Source organism: Lepidochelys kempii, chromosome 15 (genome assembly GCF_965140265.1).
Source record: "Lepidochelys kempii isolate rLepKem1 chromosome 15, rLepKem1.hap2, whole genome shotgun sequence".
Classification (NCBI taxonomy): Eukaryota; Metazoa; Chordata; order Testudines; family Cheloniidae; genus Lepidochelys; species Lepidochelys kempii.
The window spans coordinates 12,688,344-12,704,659 of NC_133270.1; the positions used below are offsets into that span (position 1 = coordinate 12,688,344).

The 16,316-nt window shown below is 44.2% G+C and overlaps 1 protein-coding gene across 1 annotated transcript in view; it reads left to right on the forward strand.

Annotated features, from left to right (window-relative positions):
• The window catches only part of UPB1 (beta-ureidopropionase 1), a 33,050-nt gene that overhangs the window by 14,100 nt on the left and 2,634 nt on the right, over positions 1–16,316 (forward strand). Inside the window, exons 6-9 of the mRNA XM_073312808.1 lie at positions 989–1,158; positions 7,406–7,487; positions 10,836–10,878; positions 14,541–14,695. Of these exons, the coding sequence (XP_073168909.1) occupies positions 989–1,158; positions 7,406–7,487; positions 10,836–10,878; positions 14,541–14,695 (450 nt within the window). The remainder of the gene's footprint in view (positions 1–988; positions 1,159–7,405; positions 7,488–10,835; positions 10,879–14,540; positions 14,696–16,316) is intronic.

A 16,316-nucleotide genomic window follows, 5' to 3' on the forward strand; every position in this document is an offset into this window, starting at 1 on the left:
TCTGGCCACTCAGTAAAAGACTTAAGGGTGATAATTTTGCAACAGAAAAGCTTCAGAAACAGACTCCAACAAGAAACTGCTGAGCTTGAATTAATATGCAAACTAGATACCTTTAACTTGGGTTTGAATAGAGACTGGGAGTGGCTGAGTTATTGCACATATTGAATCTATTTCCCCACTTTAAGTATCCTCAGACCTTCTTGTCAACTGTCTAAATGGGCCATCTTGATTATCACTACAAAAGTTTTTTTCTCCTGCTGATAATAGCTCATCTTAATTAATTAGCCTCTTACAGTTTGTATGGCAACTTCCACCTTTTCTGTATGTATATATATCTCTTCTTACTATATGTTCCATTCTATGCATCCGATGAAGTAGGCTGTAGCCCACGAAAGTTTATGCTCTCATAAATTTGTTAGTCTCTAAGGTGCCACAAGTACTCCTGTGCTGTTCTTTTGATCTCTGAATTACCAGAATACAGCACAGACAGGGACTGTGGATTACATTGTTGACCCTACTCATACATATATAAATACACAAAAATGATCTCCCCACATGTCTTTTGAGGGTTATTTATTTTGCAGGATGTTTAACCCTTTCTGGCCATACATCACACCTTGCTTTCAGTTGCAGCAGCTGTAATTTTTGCTCTTACCATTTTGGCATGGAGGGTCTGGTGATCAGGTAATAAAGTCTGTAGAGAATGCAGTATTGCTTCAGGAACATGTGAAAAAGACAGGTGGCACAGCACTTATGTCCAGCAGTGAGTAAAGAGAAGTAGAAATGGAACTGGAATTTGATCTCTACAGCTCAAGAGAGACATTTCTGTTGGATCTGTACATACAATGCAGGTATTTAGTGGCTGAGGGATGTTGTCTTTTCACATACTGTTGTGCCCCAGAGATCTAGTGAATTTTAAAGGCTGCTACCGGGGGGTGGGTGAACTCGGAGACAGTACCTGAAGACACCTGCTTGTGTTTTTTCCTAGTCTACTTACTATATGGAGGGCAACACAGGGCACCCTGTGTTCCAGACTCAGTTTGGAAGGATTGCTGTGAATATCTGTTTTGGGCGCCATCACCCCCTGAACTGGCTCATGTACAGTCTAAATGGAGCAGAGATTATCTTTAACCCTTCAGCTACTACTGGAGAGCTCAGGTAAAGTACAAACAACTTGTGGGCTGTCCATTGCTTGGGATGGGCTGTATTGTGGAGTGAAATACCTGCGTGTCCCACATTTCCTGAAAGAGGAAAACCATACTTGTTTTTCCTAAATGTTTCTTTTGGACAGGAACATTTAAAAAATGTTTTGAATTACACTTATTTTTATTTATTTATTTATTTATTTTGGTGATATCAGTTTGGAGTGGCTCACAACTGTTAGTGCCTACAACAAGGCAGATTGTCAAAAGCAGGGCAGACACCCCAAACGGGTGATGTGTTCTATGATTAGATTTCACCAACCCAATAAAGATGTGAACTCCTGGATCACTATATCAATCTTACCATGGAGTCACAGACAGTCCCCTTAGATTCTCTAGTCTATCTCGCCACCCAGACAAACTGGACTTTCTGATAAAAGATCACTTACACCAAAATCACACCACATGCAGGTTGCTCCCAGTCCCAAGAAAACCATCACTTACCCCAGATCAGTTGGTATCCTAGATCTTACACGAAAGGCAACGCTGGTAGCCAATTCTAGAGTAAACTAACTAAAGGCTTATTAGCTAAGAAAATAAGAGTTATTGAGAGGTTAAAGCAGGTAAAATATATGTACAGATGAGACACAGTTTGTAATTCCAAATGGTGGTAGTGATGTAATAAACTGCCAGTTTCCCAAAAGTCTTCTCAAGGTACCCAGATTGTCTCTAGGGATCTCCCCTTTGAATCTGGTATCCTTCCCTGTAAGAGTCCAAACAGTCCAGAAATGAGGGATCTTTCCCTGAATCCATACTTCTAGCTTCTTCTCATAGGAAACAAGCTGACAGGGTCACTACCCACGTGGGCTCTTCCTTTGGGGACGGAGAGTAAGGAATGCATTTAGAGTCTTTGATCTCCAATCATCACACAAAATGATCACTTGATTTGAAATTAGCACTTTGCTGTTAAAGTTCTTCATTTGCATTCCGTAAGGCTTCTTTCTCAGATTGATGGGTTATTTAGTTACAGGCATATAGACAATGTAAATATTTGCTGTTACAGCGGGATACAGATAAGTTACAAGTGTGCATGTAACATCCCATTACTTTTAATGACATTTAAACACCAAATACACTCTCATACATTTAGTAGTCACTTTGATCTATATTGCTACACAAGTGAATTGGCCTGGCTTCTAGATATGCATTTGTAAGCATTCACTGAGGCCTGGGGCTTTGGCATGAGCTGGCACATGGTCTGCCAGCATCACAAGCGCATCTATTAGCTAAGGTCCAGTATTCCAGAATATGTCAATGGATCATCTTGACACACAGTATAGTACATTTACTTTTTCATTTATCCAAATGACAGTGGAATCTGAAAAGAAATCCAGTTCTGTAGGATGTACACTCCTATATTAGTAAGCAGTGTTGCCTGACCTGTTAATTATGAATTAATTATATTGATTACACTCAGAGGATTGGTAGGTTCTCATCCCAAGATCAGGCCCAGTATTATTAAAATTACTATCCAGTTGGGAGCCCCGACATGCATGGTTCATAGATTCATAGATATTTAGGTCAGAAGGGACCATTATGATCATCTAGTCTGACCTCCTGCACAATGCAGGCCACAGAATTTCACCCACCACTCCTAAAAAAGACCTCACACCTATATCTGTGCTATTGAAGTCCTCAAATTGTAGTTTGAAGACCTCAAGGAGCAGAGAATCCTCCAGCAAGTGACCCGTGCCCCATGCTACAGAGGAAGGCGAAAAACCTCCAGGGCCTTCCAATCTGCCCTGGAGGAAAATTCCTTCCCGACCCCAAATATGGCGATCAGCTAAACCCAGAGCATATGGGCAAGATTCATCAGCCAGATACTACAGAAAATTCTTTCCCGGGTAACTTGGATCTTACCCCTTCTAAAAACCCATCACAGGCCATTGGGCCTATTTACCATGAATATTTAATTACCAAAACCATGTTATCCCATCATACCATCTCCTCCATAAACTTATCGAGTTTAATCTTAAAGCAAGATAGATCTTTTGCCCCCACTACTTCCCTCGGAAGGCTATTCCAAAACTTCACTCCTCTGATGGTTAGAAACCTTCGTCTAATTTCTAATCTAAATTTCCTAGTGGCCAGTTTATATCCATTTGTTCTTGTGTCCACATTGGTACTGAGTTTAAATAATTCCTCTCCCTCTCTGGTATTTATCCCTCTGATATATTTATAGAGAGCAATCATATCTCCCCTCAACCTTCTTTTAGTTAGGCTAAACAAGCCAAGCTCCCTGAGTCTCCTTTCATAAGACAAGTTTTCCATTCCTCGGATCATCCTAGTAGCCCTTCTCTGTACCTGTTCCAACACTCACACTTAGGACGTATTGTTTCATATTCTCTGTGTATATATAAAGTCTGCTGCAGTTTCCACGATATGCATCTGATGAAGTGAGCTGTAGCTCACGAAAGCTTATGCTCTAATAAATTGGTTAGTCTCTAAGGTGCCACAAGTACTCCTTTTCTACTCACACTTAGGAAAACCTTTTGTATTTGTAACAGTTTTATTAACACAATTAGTAAAATCACAAACACTCCAACCCAGCAAGGTAGATAGAGAGAATACAGAATGTGCATCTGAACATCCATATACTCACACCATTCTTTGCAAAAGGACCCAAAATGTTACTCATCATGTTCACCGTCAGATTCACTATCACCAGTGGTCAACATTCTGGCATCTCCCAAGAGTCACATCTCCCCAAGGTATGTGGGCTGGGATACAACTTTGATAATATGTTACGCTGAAACCACTATGCCAAATGCATATTCAGTAGGGGTGTCATTCTCTTTTCCTAGAGTGTCGAGCATAGTGGGGCCCCAATTTCAGTTGGTATCTAGGTGCTAATGTAGTACAAATAAGAAATAACAATAATGTTACCCTTTTTGGCCTAACCACTTTTTTCCATTAGGAGAAATTGATGATGGAGTCGGGTATTTCTTTGATGCAGTCCTGTTTATTTACAAAGAACATACATAAAATCCTGTTTTCTTGAATGCAGTAGGAATCAAACAGCAGGAGACAGTTATTTACTCACAGTTCCAAGCCTCTTTCCAGCCAGCACTCTACCCAAATGTGCTCTTTCTCAGCTTTTTCTCAGGGTCACACTACAAGTGCTTCTCTGGCTGGCTGGTAGACTTCCTTGCTACCTTTCCTGTGTGCTTCTGTTGTGTTTGTGCTACCTCTCTGCCCCTTCCCCACACCCTGCAATCAAATCAGTATCCCATCCCTGTGTTTGTGTTCAGACCCCCATGAAACCCCTTGGCCCAGTGGTCTAGTCCTTGGGCAGTAGTTTCCATTGCTTCAGCCATCACTAAACAAAGGGGCATTTAGTTTTCCCCTCATTTAGCCTGAATGGAAGGTAACTAGTATAACATGCCCAACAACTTCATCAAGGTGGGGTGATTGCCCAACCCCCAGCATAACAATAATATTAATATATTCAGTAATGCTAAGTCTGTTTCAGAAGATCACTCCTTCTCTAGGTGAGGAGCTGGTTGATAGAACATTTGTAGGCAGCCTTAGGGGATTCTAATAACTTAGGCCCCAGTAATGCAAGGAACTCCATAGGGGTGCAGAGTTCTGCCCATGCAGAGCTCCTGGCAGAACTGAGACCGTAGTGCTTCTTATCTGAGGTGGTAACCACTTCCTGGGCTGAATAAACTCTGCCTTTGAGTCTGTCAGCCCCAGGATATGGCTGTTATCAAGGTAACAGGAAGCCCCGTTGAGTTGTTTTAAGACACTGACATTTTAAATGTAATATTCAAATTGAAAGTGAAGGAAGAAAATCTAACAAAAGGAATCCACCCCTTCAAACTAACTGAACCCCCTTTAGGCCCCTGCTTTCCCTTCCTCTGACTCAGCAGTGCTTGTCTGTCCAGAATAATTGCAATATATCTTTCCTTTCATTGTCTTTAAAAACAAAGAGAAGGGAGGGGCCTCTCCCAGTGTAAACTGTGTAAACATAAATGTATGAATTATTCTGGGAACAAGAGCACTGCTGAATGGCACAGGAAAGAACAGAAAGTTTTAAATCATGGAGAAGGGATTCATTTAAAAAAATTTTTTTGACAGTCCCATTTTCTGTGCGCCCTCCCCCCCCACACACACATATTTCTCCGCTTCTCTTTCATGTAAATTTGGAATTTTTCTGTATCAGCCGAAGAGATTGAAGCAGTGAGGCCAATCTTCTTGCTGGCAAATAGCTTGAAAATTCTGAATACATGAGCCACTCAGAGTAGGGAGATTGCAGTAGCCAGAGGAGTGTGATTATTGATAAATAAGCACATAGTGAATACATAAGTCACACACCCACAGCCAAGCCCAGTACAGGGAATTGTATATTTGGAGTGGTGTGGAAGGGAACTATAATTTTGAATCAGTAAGTGTACAGCATCCTGTCACTCAGACTACCTAAGGCAATTCTGTTTCCCAATAAGAGCTGATAGCTGCTGATTTAGGTTGTTTAATATTGGAAAATGTCCTTAGAAAAGAGTTTAGTAAATACAGCGTCACTTGTAGTGGGCTTTACAAATGTCACCATTAAAATAATGTTTGTGATGTTGGTCCATTTATAGCCCATTAGAAGGAGAGCAAACAGAAATTATACTGCCTTCCTGAGGCACTTCATTGCTTTTCTGGGTGCTCCAGGCTTTCCTGATTATTGGCTTTCTTCTCTTGGTTGCTTTTTGAAGGTATAATTTTTATTGCAGGAAGAGGACTCTTGAGTCCCATGCAGAAAAGAGTTTCTAGGGAAATGGAAGAAAGCTGTTCTGTAGTAACCTCTTGGCTATCATCTCTTTTCCCACAGTATTTCTCCTTCCTTCTGTGAAATTGTAATTTCCAGGAGCCTTTCAACAAAGTCCCTTTTTCTTAGACGTGCTGTCAGGTTGGCTCAGCAGTTGGGGGGAGGGGGGCGAGGGGAGGGTGGAACAGGGGGAGTGATAAACCTAGTCCTTTCAATCAAGCCAATGAGCATCTTGTAGGTGTCTGAGTCTTCTTGAGATTTACTTATGAGTCATCCACCCACACTCTCCCCTTGGAGCTCAATATTGGGCAGCTACATGCTGTTATGAGGGTGATTTTGCAGAAGAGTGTACAGCCAGTCACTCTTGTTTTTCAGTGCTGTAGGTACTGTCAAACCATATCTTCTTGAATTATCTGATCCCTGTGTCTCAATATGCTTAATGAAAGGAAGGCTGCCTGCGTTTTCAGTGAGACAAGGGGAGTGAAGTAATATCTTTTATGGGCCCAACTGTTGTTGGCGAGAGAGACAAGCTTTCGAGCCACACAGAGCTCTTCTTCAAAATGTAGTCTAATAAAAGATGTTACCTCACCCACCTTGTCTCTAATATCCTGGGACTGACATGGCTAAAACTACACTGAGTTTTCAGTGTCTCCAAAATTGAGTCCCAGTTTGGAAAAGAACTGAGGGTGAAGGTGGAGGAGGAATTCTTTCCCATTTCACAGTTCTTGGTTTTCTGTACAGTGTGGAGACTGGTTTAATGGATAATGATTGAAATGTTACAGGGCTGCTTTTGTCAAGCATGCCTTTTTGTTCTGCAGCCCTGCATAGGGGAATGACTTTTGAAAATGTCTGTGAAACCTGCAAGTAGAACAAGGGGAGCAGGAGGGGTGGACTTTTTTTTCTAGCTTTCAGACAATCTAGTTTCCCACTGCCTGCCTCAGAAACTGCTCCTGGAGAAAGGGGGAGGGGGGCAATTAGAGCAAGAACCTTTCTATGCTGCTGCAAAATATTATTTGGATTCCTGAAAATTAATGTATAAATCTTCCAGACTGTTTTGAAAAAAATTTCTCCCAATGACTTTAATGGAAGGTGCATATCTAAATTCCCTGGGCTGCTTGAAAATCTCAAACCAGGCATTTAAAATTCTCATCATGGTGGTCACCATTAGAAGTCAGCATTTGCCAAGTTACCAGATAAAATAGTCTCTCCCTATATGTGGAATGGGAATAATGTTGGTAACTGTGCTGAATCTGGTGGAAAATGCTCACTATTGAGGGTGACCACTCTTTGTGATCCAAGATCATTGACAGCAGTTGGCTGTGGTTAGCTTTTGTTTCCCTGATCGCGAGGCTCAAGATTACAGGTATCCACAGCCCATGAAATCTCAAAATTTAGCTATGAGCCATGCAAATAAACAATAATCACCACCTTTTTTGTTACCAATTTGCAGCGAGTCACTGTGGCCAATTGAAGCAAGAAATGCAGCTATTGCTAACCACTGCTTTACATGTGCCATAAACCGAGTTGGAACGGTAAGTATTTCAACACTTTGCTTTGTAGCCTTAATTTCAGAATCTATGCATTTGAGCACATTTTAATCCTAGCTAATGAACTGTATAGTGCTAACGGGATTACATGGTAGCTGTAGGACACCTGGAAAACTCCTGTATTCCTCTGTATAGCATGAGACCTCCTCTCTCATGAATGTTTGCAATGGTGCTTTGAAGATTGAAAGTGTTGCTATGATACCTAGTAAACAGAGAGTGTGAGCCACCTGCCCTGCTGCTGGTAGCCTGCATTCTGCAGTGGCTCCTTCCTATTCTTGACTTGTTCTTTCTTTATGGTGATGGATTTAACTAAGGGCTTGTTTACACGTACTGGGGGATCAATGAATGGCGACTGATGCATCGGCGGTTGATTTAGTGGGTATAGTGAAGACCCGCTAAATCAACCATAGATTGCTCTCCTGTCGACTCCTGTACTCCACCAGATTGAGAAGAGTAAGGGGAGTCAACAAGAGAGCATCTCCCGTCGACATCATGTAGTGTGGACCCTGCGGTAAGTAGATCAAAGCTACGTCTATTTGAATTACGCTATTCACGTAACTCAAATTGCATAGCTTAAATTGACTTTTCCCTTTAGTGTAGACAAGGCCTAAGATGAATGCTCCTTCCCTTCTCGCTAATTCTCCTAGCTCCTATGCAGAATCCAGTGTCTCCTTCACTAAGATTATTGAAAATAAAATGTGTGCTTGCACTTCTGTAACAGAGCTGGTTCTTACTAGTCAGACACCTTCTCTCCTTAACAACTGAGACCATGGAACCAATTCTACCTTCATGTGCAGTAGGTGAGGCCTGTCTTCAGAGCTAGTGACACAAGGTGGATGAGGTGTAATACACTGTATTGGACCAGTTTCTGTTGGTGATGGTGACAAGCTTTCGAGCTATGCAGAGCTCTTCTTCAGATCTGGGAAAGGTACTCAGAGTGGTGTAGATAAATACAAGGTGGAACAGATTGTTTAGCATAAGTAGTTAACACATATTTTAAGGGACCATTTAAGGGAAGTTGTGGTGGAAACCTGTAGGGAAGTTTAGATCATTTGTCCAGAGGATGAAAATAATATCGATATCAACCTCTTTATGGGCCACCTTGAGGAAGAATTTCTGGACAAATGCACCATGAAACCAATGTACCTCAGATACATCAATATTATTTTCATCCTCTGGACAGATGACCTAACTTCCTTCTGGATTTCCACCACTACTTCAACAACCACCACCCATCCATCAGACTCTCTCTAGAACACTCTCACAGCAGCAACAACTTCCTGGCCATGATTAGCTTCAACAGTGGAACCTTAAACAGTATACAAGAAACCCCATGGATCACCGCACTTACCTTCACAGATCTAGTAAGCACCCCAAGAAATCTGTTATCTACAGCCAGGCCCTCAGCTATCACAGAATATGCTCCAAGGAGAAAGTCTGGGATACACACCTTAACACATATAAAACCACCTTTACCGAACAAGGATACTCCACCAGAGAATTAGATCACATCATGGAAAGAGCCACCCAAAAACCCCAAGAGACCCTGCTTTGCTACAGGGGGGAAAACCCTCTGACCGCACACCTCTAGTTGTCACCTACTACTCCATACTGGAACCTGTACGGGGTATCTTTAAACCATTACAACCCATACTCGATGGGGAGCATATCCTGAAAGAAGTCTTTCCCAACCCTCCTCTTCTGGGCTTCAAACAACCCACTGTGTCTCCAGGCTCATTGTCAGAATGAGCTCCCCACAGACCAGTACCCACCAATTCAGAGCACCACGAGACCCTGCCATAACAACAGATGAAAAACCTGCAGACATATTGCTACAAGGGTCAATATCTCCCACAACACACGTTTCAAGATGCATGGGTCCTACATATGCCTATCATAACCTGTGATGTACCTCCTCCAGTGCACTAAATGCCCCAGTAACAACTATGTGGGTGAAGCCAGACAGTCATTATGCTCTTGAATGAACTCACAGAAAGTGATGAAAGACAAATATACCATATCATCCATGGGCAAATACTTTTCACAAAGCGATCACTTCACTCCATATCTGACCTATCAGTCCTCATCCTCAAAGGAAATTAGCACAATTCCTTCAAAATATGAGCCTAGGAGCTTAAATTGATAATTTTGCTGGACATTAAAAATAATGGTCTTAATAAAGACACTGGATTTACGGCTTATACAACAATCTGCAACCCATTAACCCCCTTTTTTTGTCCTATGACTGGAGGAGTGTTAATGGGCCACTTCACCGTGAATCGTTCCTGAAAATATGTGTTAGTTACTTATACCTTTCCCAGACCTGAAGAAACGCTCTGTGTAGCTCAAAAGCTTGTCTCTTCCACCAACAGAAGTTGGTCCAAGGAAAGATTATACCTCATCAATGTTGTCTCTCTAATATCCTGAGACCAACCTGACTATATCAACACTGCAACATTCAGAGCTAGTGCACATACAAATTCTTTGCTGAGCAGTTTAGCATGTATATTTTTTTAAGGTGCTCTCCATGAATCTGGCTTAGTGTCCACCTGGTTAGACCATGTTCTTCCTTTCTGTTATCTGCAAAGACTACCTCATTTAAATCTCTCTTCTCCCACCCCCATACCAGAGCTGTCCTCTCCTTGGACTGTTAACTTGTTGTGGTGGAGAGGTTTGTGTCTCCCAATGACCCTCAGAACTATGTTGTTCGGACTATTGTACTCGTGGTAGGGTCACCCTTGGCGAACAGTTCTGAGGTGAGGTTCCAGATGAAGCACGGTCCAGACTTCTCAAAACCCCAACAGTGGAACAGGTGTATTTAAGGACTTGTCAATTCTCTGTGGCTGTGAAGGTGCATAAGGGGTGCAGCAGGATGGAGACCTCCAGTTATCTCGCTCTCCTCTGCCACCGGGTCCAGGGCTCCTTCCTGTCAAGTTCCGTGAGGTTCCTGCCTGCGCACCAGCTCCCCCACATTAAAAGATTTCATGCATAGGCCTCTGCCGTGACCAGAGCTGTGACACGCTAGTATTACTACTCATATTCCCCAGAGCACTGTGAATACAAGGCTGTCAACCAAGAAAATGCCTGTCTTCCAGGCTAGTCCATCCTAAAATTCTAGCAAGACAGTCACTACCTTGAATCTAGAAACTAGGTGACACTGAAGATTCCCTTCTGCAGGCAGTGTTGACGGTAAGCCAGACAAGTCTTAATCGATGTATGCCAAGCATTAATATGTTAGTATATTAAACATTGAATTGCAGCAAGATTCTCTTGCATGAAATGAGATTATAGTGCCATCTACAGCTTCATTTCAACCTGGCTTTTGTTTCACAGGAATACTATGTGAATGCATTTACATCTGGAGATGGTGGAAAAGGTACGTTCAGCAAATACCTTCATGAGTTGCTAATAGTTGATTTTGAAGCATGAAGAGTTATCTTTCCGGCTATCTGCCTGTAGTTTCCATGACAATGGTCGTATCTAAGAGCAGCCTTACTTCCCAGAAATGCCACTGTCATAGAAATGACAGGCAACTAGCAGAAAAGATATCCAAAGTACAGTGGCATATGGTCATTAGAGGTGCTTATATAGGGCTGCTATATCCTTCCTAGGGACTCCAGTCTGTATGATCCCTGGAAACTTGCAAGGCAAAACCCCACTAATTTGCCCTATGTTGTCAGTGTGGTTTATGATGATGCATTAATCTTCATGTTCTGACTTTAAATCCATAAAAGCCAGGAGTTCTCTTACCAAGTACTATTGCTACATACACAAGTTAATGTGAAAGAGGATTAGCTTCAGATAGTCCAGATCCAGACACACAGGTGAACTACTGAGTCTCATGCGTTTTTGTAAATGGTTTACATAAAGTTATAGGTACTTGCATGCCTCTGGCATGCCAAGCCAAATGATGCTGAAGATGGGGTGCAGAGCTAAGACATACAGGGGACTCTCTCACTGGAATTCTGCATTTCACTGCTTTATAAAACGTTGCCTCTTTATAACAATTGGCTATGTGTCTGATGTGGTTGTAGCAGACTCCCGAAACCTTCCTTTAGGCTGTCAGATTACTCCTCTTGTAATGCCTATTTTATAAATAGACAAATGTGCAATTCCCAACAGATATGTCTTCACTGCGGAGTTAAGATGAGTGATCAGCACCTGGATTAATCTAACCCCAGCAGGGGGAGTGCAATACCCGTGTGACTGTGTCCTCACTAATACTGCATTCACTATGTTGCTATGACTTTTGAGGGTATATCCCATGGTTCTTTGTGCTACAGTAATCTGAGAAACCCTATGATTCTTTCCTAGTGAATCGTGGTAGAATTTCTGTCTTGGGCACATGGGAGAAATTGTGGGAAGCCACTGGAGGTGTGTCAGTGCAGGAGTGATTTAGCCTGCATCTTTACAGCAAAGTGGACAAGTTACCAGCCCAAGTGGAAGCAGCACAGAAGCTCTCGCCTATACAGCCAGTCAGCCTGAGCCCTGGTCTACACTAGGACTTTAGGTAGAATTTAGCAGCGTTAAATCGATGTAAACCTGCACCTGTCCACACGATGAAGCCCTTTATTTCGACTTAAAGGGCTCTTAAAATCGATTTCCTTACTCCACCCCTGACAAGTGGATTAGCGCTTAAATCAGCCTTGCCGGGTCGAATTTGGGGTACTGTGGACACAATTCGATGGTATTGGCCTCCGGGAGCTATCCCAGAGTGCTCCATTGTGACTGCTCTGGACAGTACTCTCAACTCAGATGCACGATTGTTTGCCGTTGCTCTGACGCAGGGAGGGGCGACTGACGACACGGCTTACAGGGTTGGCTTACAGGGAGCTAAAATCAACAAAGGGGGTGGCTTTACATCAAGGAGTATTTCAGGCAGGACTTCACGGAGGGTTCCAATAAGAAATGGTGCACCTAAGTTATTGTTCTTATTGGAACAAGGAGGTTAGTCTGGCCTCTGATTGATACATGGCTAGATTTACCTCGCTGCACCTTCTCTGTGAGTGACTGCAGTGTGACCTAGAGGAATGAGTCCCCTAGACGGGGGAGGGAGGTTGTTTGCAAATGAGTACAAAACAAATCTGGTCTATTTCTTGTTTTGACCCACTCCATCTATCTTTTACATCTTTGGCTGGCAGCAGACGGTGCAGAAGGACTGCTAGCCATCCTCATCTCTTGCCTGCCCGGCAGAAGATGATGCAATAGGACTGCTAGCAATCCATATCACCTGCCTGCTCACCATAAGATGGTTCAATAGGACTGACTGCAGGACTAAAGCAAATGACTTGATCAGGTCACTCCAAATTTAGTCCCTGCGCCCATGTCTGCCTAGGCGCTCCTGATCGACCTCACACAGGCGACCAGGAGCACCTCGGACATGACAATGATGGCTACCAGTTCTATTGCACCGTCTGCTGCCACAAGGCAATGGGTTGCTGCTGCTGTGTAGCAATGCAGTACCGCGTCTGCCAGCACCCAGGAGACATACGGTGACAGTGAGCTGAGCGGGCTCCATGCTTGCCGTGGTATGGCGTCTGCACAGGTAACTCAGGAAAAAAGGCGCGAAACGATTGTCTGCCCTTGCTTTCATGGAGGAAGGGAGGGAACGGGGGCCTGATGATATGTACCCAGAACCACCCGCGACAATATTTTAGCCCCATCAGGCATTGGGATCTCAACCCAGAATTCCAATCGGCAGCGGAGACTGCGGGAACTGTGGGATAGCTATCCACAGTGCAACACTCCGGAAGTCGACTCTAGCCTCAGTACTATGGAAGCACTCCACCGAGTTAATGCACTTAATGCACTTAGAGTATTTTCTGTGGGGACACACACACTCGAATATATAAAACCGATTTCTATAAATTCGACCTAATTTCATAGTGCAGACATACCCTGAGTGTAAAGCGCTACCAGACCCAGGGGAGAGGCTTTTGTGTGAATGGAAGGGGGGTGAGGGGCAACACCTGAATAAGAGCCCAAATTAACTGCAGTGAGGACATACCTTAGAGGGGTTTCACAGGAGCAAACCAAAATATACTTGGCCAGTTTTATTCTGTTCTTTAATTTTACATCATTATAAATGGTGAGAACATGACAGGCAAAAGTAAACACAAATTATAATTCAGAAATAAGAGAAGAAAGAAAAGAATAACCTAATGCATTGTCGTGTTCAATATAGGCTTGAACAAAAGGATAAGTTATAAAAGTCAAAGAAACTTGTACTCTGATTATTCAGAAATCCAAAAGAAGTCTGAGATTCTGAACTGCTTTCTCTTGGGGTAGATGTAACCCACCAATATTCAGTTGTAACCTCAGCATTTGTCCTATGGGAACCACCATCTTCTCTGTTTTTTCTGGCCTCAGTCTGAGTCTCAGCCAACCCATTTGCTACAGATCCTTGTATTGGCCTGACATTGGAGCTGAGTGTTAGTGGCTGCTGCATGAAGGTGGCTAGTGGTTGCTATCGCTCACTTTGATTGCCCTCACTGAGCAGTGCAGAACTTTAGAGGTGTCTGATGCACTTGATCTTGTGGCCAATTCTTTGATCCTGTTGAAGATATTCGCATTTTTAATAAGATTTTTCTTCCTGCTATCTCAATGTTTTATACTTCGGTCCTGCACTGAAGAGCTAATGCTGTGAACTCTCTCAGTTGCTTTGAAACACACTGCGATGTTACTGTTAGCATTTACTTGATTGTAGGCTAGATGGGAGAGGGAAACAAAGCCCTTCTTTAAATGCAAATAGTTTTAATAATTAGCCAGCACAGTAGTACATTATGAAAAGCCTATGAAAGTTACCTGGGTTCCTGTTTCTATGTGAAAGTTTTCCTGTGAGGAAAAGGGTAACTAAAGGATAGAGCTACAGTTTTCCTGTGGCTTCACTGTGGCTTTTTGAGTGAAATGAGGGCACAGTTGGGTGAAAAAATAGAGGAAGTAATCCTGAGTTTCTCACAGGAAAGAACATGTGAAGTTCTATACTTATTTGCTCATGGCATTCTATGTTGTTTATTATCATTTATTTATTTATTTAAGCCCACCATGACTTGGGATATTTTTATGGCTCAAGTTATGTGGCTGCACCAGATGGCAGTCGGACACCTGGACTGTCTCGCACTCAGGATGGGCTTTTGGTGGCTGAGGTGGATCTAAACCTTTGCAGGCAAGTTGGTGACAAATGGAGTTTTAAGGTAAGTCCTTATTCTCTAAAGAAACCTGGCCAGTTTGCTAACTTTTATATGACACTGAATGGGCCTTACATGTTAGTTTTTGTGGAATTTAAGCTGTTGCTAAAAATGAAACCTAGTCCTTATGATTCTGAAGATCACACTCAGAAGGTAAGTGGTGGATTTCTCACTTCCTGAGCCTGCAGACAGCCTGAAACCAGACATGAGAACTCTCCTCATTCACCTCTGAAGCCTCTTGCTCTGTTTCACTTTGGAAGTGAATTAAGCTAAATGGAATTTAGGCCACTTTAATTCTGAATGAGAGCATCTACACGGGCGTGTGCTGTGATTTACGTAATCTAACACACCTTTAGTTAATTTAGATTAACTTTCCTGAGGGTATGTCTATATGGCAATCATAGGTGCCGACGAGTGCTCGACCCTGCCCCGCCTCCACCCCTGCACCGCCCCCATTCCAACCTCTTCCCCAACTCCGCCCCCTCCCTGTCCCTATTCCAACTCCTTCCCCAAATCCCCACCTCTTCCCCACCTCCTCCCCTGAGCGCGCCACGTTCCCGCTTCTCCCTCCCGGAGCTTGTTACGCCGTGAAACAGCTGTTTTGCGGCGGTAAAAGCTGGGAGGTAGGTGGAGAAGCTGGGACGCAGCGTGCTCAGAGGAGAAGGCACAGGTAGAGGTAATGTGAGGCAGCGGGCAGGGAGGGAAGCTTGGCTGCCGGTGGGTGCAAAGCACCCACTAATTTTTCCCTGTGGGTGCTCCAGCCCCGGAGCACCCTTGGAGTTGGCGCCTATTAAAAACTCACAGCTAGCCCATGCCAGCTGACTTGGGCTCGTGGGGCTCAGGCTAAGGGTTTAATTGTGGTGTAGATGTTTGGTTTCAGGTTGCAGCCCAAACTCTGGGACCCTCCCACCTCGCAGAGTCCTAGAGCCCGGGCTCCAGCCTGAGCCTGAATGTCTACAGAGCAATTTTTCAGCCCTGGAGCTTGAGCCCCGAGAGGCCGAGTCTTCTGACCAGGGCCAGCCACAGGTTTATTTGCTGTGTAGACATACCCAGAGAGTTCACATGTAGTCAAGCACTTAGTTTTAGTCCTCAGAACTGCTATAGGTCTGGAATTTCTATTAACCTTTCCTCCTGAACCCAATATGCACTTTGACTCCTGGCAACAAGTAGGATAAACCCTCTAGCTCAGAGGTGGGCAAACTACAGCCCACAGGCCACATCCGGCCCGCGGGACTGTCTTGCCCGGCCCCTGAGCTCCCGGCTGGGGAGGCTAGCCCCCGGACCCTCCCCTGCTGTCCCCCCTCCCCCGCAGCCTCAGTGCGCTGCGCCACCAGCACTCTGGCCCACCACTCCTGCTGGGCGGCGTGGCTGGCTCTGGCGGGGCTGCGAGCTCCTGTTGCTCTGAGCAGCGTGGTAATGGGGGAGGGTTGGATAAGGGGCAGGAGGTCCTGGGGGAGCAGTCAGGGAGCAGGGGGCGGTTGGATGGGGCGGAGGTTCTGGGAGGTAGTCAGGGAGCTGGGGGCTTTGGATAGGGGGTGTGGTCCCGGGGGGCAGTTAGGGGCGGGGGTGTGGATAGTGGGTGGGGGGGTTGGATAGGCGTGGGAGTCCCAGGGGGCCTGTCTGGGGG